Source organism: Chenopodium quinoa, unplaced genomic scaffold (assembly GCF_001683475.1).
Source record: "Chenopodium quinoa cultivar QQ74 unplaced genomic scaffold, ASM168347v1, whole genome shotgun sequence".
NCBI lineage: Eukaryota > Viridiplantae > Streptophyta > Magnoliopsida > Caryophyllales > Amaranthaceae > Chenopodium > Chenopodium quinoa.
In genome coordinates, this window is record NW_018744466.1 from 808,029 (window position 1) to 815,825 (window position 7,797).

Sequence of the window (7,797 nt, forward strand, 5' to 3'; positions counted from 1 at the left end):
CAAGGATCGAGCTCAAGCGATCCTTGGTTATCCAGAAGAGCAGCTGGTGCTGCTGCATGCATCTTACCAGGCTTTCATCGCATCCAAGCTGACTCATTTCCCTGCTTTTGTTTCACTTAGTATTTTACCATATGTTTTTTATTTTTCTTTTATTTCGGAACCTTGACTCTTTTATCTCTTTTATAGCGAGTCAAGATAGGTGGTTGAGTGCCTCCTACGGCGGAGGTCACGTATACCGATGCTTTTGGATCGGTAATTCGCAAGATTCTCCCAGCAGCGGAGGAGGAGGAGGACATACCGTTTATTCCTAAGACGATTGGGTCGGTATGTTTATTTTATATACGTATTTGTTTTTAGGATTTTTTAGGATTTAACACCTGATAAAAGCGCGAAAATGGATTTTAACACCTCCAAAAAAAAATTATTTTAACACCACATAAAAAAATCAAAATTAGAAGTTACCACCAAAATCTTATTTCCTTTGACGGAACTGTTACTGCGTCCCACTCAAACGGATACTTTTTTGGATTCCCTCTATATATGCATGATAAAGGGAAATAAACGCATCGTTAAATTTGTTTATCCCTAATTCAAATATAATTGATACAACCTAAATAAACATAATACGAGTATAAGGCAAGCATAGGGGTCGAACCATAAGGAACGAGTAAAAACTACCAAATGCTATCAACAACTAAGCTAGTCCGAGATAAAGGAAAGTAAACTAAAGGTCTAAACATACTGAAACTAGAGATAAAACACTAAGGGAAATGGTTTAGGTAAGTTTTAACTCAAACATGAATACACATGGAATTGTTATTGAACGCGAACTAAGCATCACACATCAACGGTTTAAGACACAGTCTAACATCCTATTGGAGTCAATTTCTTTCTTGATTCATAAACATGCTACGAGAAAATCAAGGTAATAATCTAGCAAAACCGATCTATGGAAATCTCTAAGCCCTGCTATCGCTACAACCTAGGTCAATCCACCTAGTTATGACTAATGGTTGGCCACCCAAGAGAAACAACTAGTATGATATGCAAAACAAAGACTTTAATCACAATCACAACAATTTCAATATCAAAGCATACTTGAGATTCAACTACAGCATCACCAATTCCTATAGTAAGAAAATTACTCACTAATCATGACAATAACAACATTAATTAACAAATAATCAAGAATCAACATGATTAACAAGCAATACTAACAACTAAAACAATAATCAAAAGAAAGCAAATAAAATAGAGGAGAGAGAGTTAGAGATTCTCATTTATTGAAGATGAAATTCTACAAACAAGATGATCAATCTTCTTCTTCAAAATCCAATCTCAACAATGGTGAAAACCTCACTTTCTCTCTCAAACTACTCTAAACCAAAGCTAAATCCAGAGAGAGAAGCTCTCCTAAAACTAATTAAGAAAATATAATAAAAAAAATCTGATCACCCTAATTACCCCCAAAAAAATGGGTATTTATACTAACTTAGGAAAATAGAAAATAAATAAAGAAAGAAAAATAAAGAAAGAAAAGTGAAACAGAGAAAAAGAAAAAAAAATGAAAATAAGAAAAAGAAAGTTAAAAATAAAAGGAAAAGAAAAACACAACAAAAACCATCAGACCCCCCTTCCCCTCTTCTTCGAAATTGATTGCTCTTCAATGGGGAAATAATACCCTGCTTCAGGGCCGGCTAAGGGCCTGTGCAAACAGACCCTTAGCACAGGACCCTGAAATTTTAAGGGCCCAATTTCGCTTGGAGCCCAGTTTTGTAAAAAAAAAAAAAAAAAAAAAAAGAAAAAAGAAAAAAAATCAGTTTGCAGCATGTATAGGAATATGTTTACAAATTAATTCTCCAAATCCATCTACTCCATAATTACCTCCGTCAATTTGTAATTCCCATAAATAAACTTTCAATCTTAATAACTCTCCTTTATTAATCAGCCTTTAATTCTCACATTAAGAGCAACTCCAATGGTAAGCTAATTGTGAAATTAGCTTGCCATGCCACCTAGGATTGCAAAGCTAATCTACCTTGTAGCTAATTAATCCCACAATGGTTAAGCTAGTTTTCAATAATTTTTTTTTTATTTATTTAATTTTTTTTAAATCCTACAAGTATTATTTATTTATTTAATTTTTTTAATTCCTACAAGTATTATTCATTTATTAATTTTTTTTTATACTACAGTAATTTTTTTTTTGGTATAATAGCTAGGGTATCGTAACAATTACTTTGCTAATTTCAAATTAATAATTTCGTATAATAAAAAGATTTAAACGTTCAATTATTTCAAAATACAATATTCAATTAAAAACAAGAAGACTTAACAATGAAATAATTTTTTGGAATGCAAAACTACAACATTATTCTAACAATAGCGTAAACAAGATATACAAGACATTCAATGAAAAGAAACCAAGAAATTAAACATAATAATACACGATACTCAATTAAGAGTTTGGCCTCCAAAACAACTCCATATATGTTCCACTAGATCAGCCTTAAGTTGATGATGCATTTGTCTATCTCTAATGGTTGCATCTCTTTCAAGAAATGCTTGAAAATCTAGAGGGTTTCCTTGAACAACATCACCGACACTTATTTGTGTAAAATCGTCTCGAGGAAAATTTCTAGCGTATGTGTGTCTTTCATCTTCAACAATCATATTATGCAAAATAACACACGCGTCCATTATATCATGGAGCTTGCGCTTATGCCAACATCGTGCAGGTCCACGAACTATTGCAAAACGAGATTGAAGTACTCCAAAAGCTCGTTCTACATCTTTCCTTGCACTCTCATGCTTTTGCTTAAATAGTAGCCTCTTAGGGTCTTTGGGATGTGAGAATGTCTTGACAAATGCCGCCCACTCGGGATATATACCATCTGTAAGATAATACCCCATGTTGTACTCTGTTTCGTTAATTGTAAATTGAACCTCTGGAGCTCGTCCTTGCAACATCTCTTGGAATAAATTTGATCTACTCAAAACATTAAGATCATTATTTGACCCCGCAACACCAAAATATGCATGCCATATCCAAAGATCCACTGAGGCAACTGCTTCAAGCATAATTGTTGGATACCCATAATCACCTCGAGTATATTGTCCTTTCCATGCGGTTGGACAATTTTTCCATGCCCAATGCATGCAATCAAGACTACCAAGCATTCTAGGAAAACCATGACACTCCTCATGCATTCTAAGCAACCGTTGCACATCTTCATTTGTAGGTCTTCTCATGTAAACATCTCCAAATACCTCAATTACAGCACGACAAAATTTGAATAAACAATCTATTGCAGTACTTTCACCAATTTTAATGTATTCATCAACAGCATCAGCAGGGGTGCCATATGCTAAAATGCGAATAGCAGCGGTGCATTTCTGAAGGGGAGACAATCCCATTCTTTTTGTAGCATCAAATCTCTGTGTAAAATATTTCGAATGATTTCCAAGGGCTTCCACAGTACGGTTAAACAATTCTCTTCTCATTCGAAATCTTCTATGGAATAATTGCTCCGGGTATATAGGATTAGTAGAGAAGTAATCTTGATATAAATTTTTTGCACCACCTTCACGATCACGAGGTACATACTCTCTAGGGGGATTTTGGTATTGCTCTATTAGGTAGCGTCCCATTTCTTCATATGACTCATTGAAAATTTCCTCAGACCAAAATTTTTTCCAATCTATGTTGTTTGATATATTAGAACTTCCAGACATAATGTATATAGTTTGTATTTTGAAATTTAAAAAAAGTATATATATACTAATTGTTTTTTTTTTTGAAAGACTTTACTAATTGTGTTTTAATTAATGGTGTTATATATAGTAGTGTTACTCTAAACTAATAAAGATTTTTTTAAAAAAAGTAAAATAAAATAATAACGGCTAGATTATTTTACTTGTTTGAATTTCATAATTGGTGTATTACCCCAAATTAAGTCAACATGCATAAAGATAATTTTTCTTTTTTTTCTTTTTTTTTTTTTTTTTTTTTTTTTTGCATAGGTAGTGGTTTTAGTTTTGTTTTAGTCCAATCAATACACAATGTTAGGTGGAACACTTAACTTATCTAACAAATTATGATAAGAATCAAAACAATGAAAACTATAATGAAGTTGAACACTTAACTTAACTTAACTTATCTATTTTATTGGAAACAATGAAGTTGGTGTTTTGGTAGATTATGTTTAGGATTTATCATAAAACTATAATGATTTAAGGTGGGTGTAAACTTACTACTATATATTATTATTTGGGGAGGGTGTCGATTATTCAATATATATTCCAACATGCTTCCTCATGTGTACTCCTCATGCCCTCTAAAGAGGTGTTAATCTATGTTTACAAGATTTATATATACAGTAATTCACAACTTAACATTTGAATTATGTTAATGCAATTGTCTTTTTCGTTCACACACTAATAGTTAAGGGTAATGACATACAATGAACCATAAGGGTTGTGCATCAAAACTTTGATATCTTTTCTAAATCAATTATTTAATTCAATACGAAAATGGTCAAGAAGTTAATATCAAATTGATTGTTATATATAGTATCACACAAAGAAGTAGAAATCAATACCTTTCATTAAATAAAATTTAATAAAGCTTGTCACACTCTTAAACATAATCATCCTAAAAAAAATTAAAAACTTACTACATAGACATGTCTATATTTATTCTCTAAAACATCAGTAAATTTAGATTTGCTAAATGAGATTATTAACCCACATTATAAATATATAAACTACTTTGTTAATTGTTATTAAGACATTCCATACTTAGCCCTTAATAATTCGCATACTTGTTCATGATTTTTCCTTGCTCTTTCATCCGTATTCGAAGTATCTTTACATAGTATTTCAAAATAACTTTGACGAATGTGATCCTCCATTAGTGATAGTCTCTTCTTAGCTAGATCTTCAAATTTAGTCCATGTATCATCATCATTTGCCTTTTTCTTATTTTTCTTCCTTCTTGCTTCTTCTTTAGCAGCCTTTTGACCAATTGGACGTCCATCGAGCACTTCTACATCGTCAGTTTGAGTTGTATCATGGTGAGAAGAGGAAGATATACCAGCAGATGATCTAACTTTTGATTTCTTGCGCGGACCACCTTGTTTTCGAGAAAATTCTTGCCACTTAGGATCATTCCGAAGGATTTGCCAAGCATGTAAATAAGGAAATTTTCTATCTTTGTTACGACTTGAGAATAGTTCCATGGTCTTGTTGATAATGTCTTCTTCGTTATGAACACTTAGGTGACTTTCTTTTAATTGTATGTAGTACCCATTAAACTTATTAACATCACCACTCATTTTGTACCAGTGGTTTGCAATTTTTTCAACGGGTATCTCTGGATCTTCTTTTCTCCACTGGTTATAGTATTCACCAATATTTTTCCAATACACATCCTTAGTTTGATCGTTTCCCTTCACCGGATCTTTCGAAATTGTTGTTAAACTTTTGCATAAATCAATATCTTTTACTTGAGTCCATTTCAACTTACTAGTTATGTGCTCGGATTGATTATTGATCTCTTCCGAGTCTGCTTCAGTTTGAGACGTTTGAGATTCATCACCCAATCTTGAAGGAAGAGACTCTTCTTGTGTGCTCGACCCCCGTATGGTATCCCTACTTAAATTTTCATACGTCATAAATGACTCGCTTGAATGAATTGGATGGGGTGAATAAATTGGACGGGTTGGATGACTACCCGGCCTTAGAGGACCAGAATAGTTAGAATGATAATTCATTTGAAAGCTTGGGTTGTAAGGAATGTCATTGTGTTGATTAATATTTACTGTTGGATAATTAAGTTGAGCTGGTCGGATTGGAAAAGTCTGAGGATTTGATGAATTTAGAGGTGTTGATAGAGGGTTTTGAATTTCAATGTTTTGAGAATTTCTTAAACAATTGAAATATGGGGTGAATGAATCATCATAATCCATTTGAAAACCTTAAGTTTATTAATTTGAATACACTATTAAATTAAAAACAACTTTCAATATCAAGCTCTATAGCTAAAACTAATTGTGGAAAGATGTGTTATTAATGTGGTTATATATATACATTAATGTGGTTATATATATACATATATATATATATATATATATATATATATATATATAATACAAGGGTTGATAAAGTCAATATACATAATACGTTGAAATCCAAAAGTTTCTTAATTTGTCCTTATCATATACTATACAAAGTAGTATATTTCTGGTTTTTTTTTAAAATTATTTTAATTTTTTTATTTTTGAATAGTCTATAAAGTAGTATATGAATAACTGAACATTATAGTATTTCACATGAAGTATCCGAGTACTCTATTACTATGCTAAAAGTACTCTACTAGTGAAGAATAGTGCCAAAAAAATCTTTAAACCAAAATTGAAAAAGTAAAAACAAAAAATATAAAAAAAATAAATAAATAAAGTTGATACCGTAAAAGCTGCAAGTTTTATGTATAAAATAACAAAGATAACAATTTACCTACAAAGTAGTACATGTGAATTCACATAAAGCTGCAAAAGTAATCAAGGATAATGACAAAAGTACCTAAAACAAATAAATATAAATGTAAAAATATAATTAAAATTATATAAAAAAAGAAATACAACTTGAAAAATGCAAACTGGCAACTGACAATCACGCAAAGGAATAATTGTTAGCGTGATACACGCAGCCTTAAGTTGTTGTTTGTTCCATTTGGCACAATTTGCTAAGCGAATTAGCTTAGCTAAGCGAATTAGCTTAACTAAGCGAATAGCTTTCCCAGCTAATTTGGTAATGCAATTCCATTGGTTAAACTAATTACTTATTAGTTTCATAAATTGCACTAGTCCTAATTTTCAACCATTGGAGTTGCTCTAATATCAAAAAAACATGAAATTTCCTAGGAGTAAAATACTCCCACGGTTCACCTTCATCTTTTAATGGTTATTATTTTTTTTATTTAAATCCTCTTTCAATGGTTAGCTATGAAAATTATTTCCATATACTTCATAATTAAATTAGTTATATGTTCTCATCAAAAAAAAAAAAAAAAAAAAGTTATATGTTAAACAAATTTTTCCACACACCAAAAATTGGATTACTCATTGTTTACTCAGTAAAAGATCAAAACCCATTCAATGAATCAGTCATATTACTCAATACTCATATATAAGGTACGTGTTATTTACTGTCTTTTTCCTAATACTTTGATTTGCTTTGAGCTTATTTTTACATTTTTAAGTAAAAAGTAAAAGAAATTGGTAACCTGTAATTGTGATAAGCGGCAATGAAGCTTTCAATATTTGGAAGGTGAACACTTGCTAATTAAACTAATAGCTTGTTTGTATCAATTTTTTTACAAGTTTTTTCTATCATTTTTTTACCTTCATTTATTAGTTTAATTAATAATTACATGCGTTTGTAATTTGGTACGAGTATTAATCATATATCTAAATAAATTTTCATAGATGAGTTAAAAAAAATGGTATCTTTTTATTAGGGACCAATTTTTAGGATTAGAACAGGGCCTCGAAAATGTTTGGGACGGCCTTGCCCTGCTTAACTCCACACCAAATACCGTCATCAATAATCATCATTGAATCACCACTATCCAATCATAATCAATGCTCCAAATCAATGGCTATCATCACCAAGCATCATCATCATCATTATTAGACCGGTTGATCTTCATTAAAATCACGTGTGATGCTCGTGAAATGGTTTGATCGAACCTCGGGTAGGTTCGACCGAACTACGGGGTTGGACATGGGTATGTTC

At 31.4% G+C, this 7,797-nt stretch overlaps 2 protein-coding genes across 2 annotated transcripts; both read right to left on the reverse strand.

The window, feature by feature from the left end:
- Nucleotides 1-2,454: 2,454 nt before the first annotated feature.
- LOC110697530 lies at nucleotides 2,455-3,948 on the reverse strand. Its single transcript, XM_021874897.1, has one exon. The coding sequence runs from the start codon at nucleotides 3,733-3,735 to the stop codon at nucleotides 2,455-2,457; it is 1,281 nt and encodes a 426-aa protein (XP_021730589.1). The 5' UTR covers nucleotides 3,736-3,948.
- An 836-nt stretch (nucleotides 3,949-4,784) lies between these two features.
- On the reverse strand, nucleotides 4,785-5,675 carry LOC110697533 (glutathione S-transferase T3-like). Its single transcript, XM_021874898.1, has one exon. The coding sequence runs from the start codon at nucleotides 5,673-5,675 to the stop codon at nucleotides 4,785-4,787; it is 891 nt and encodes a 296-aa protein (XP_021730590.1).
- Nucleotides 5,676-7,797: the final 2,122 nt, after the last annotated feature.

Bases quoted from the DNA above. Each gene is read 5' to 3' on its own strand.
- LOC110697530 (XM_021874897.1), bottom strand. From the start codon at position 3,735: ATGTCTGGAAGTTCTAATATATCAAACAACATAGATTGGAAAAAATTT.
- LOC110697533 (XM_021874898.1), bottom strand. From the start codon at position 5,675: ATGACGTATGAAAATTTAAGTAGGGATACCATACGGGGGTCGAGCACA.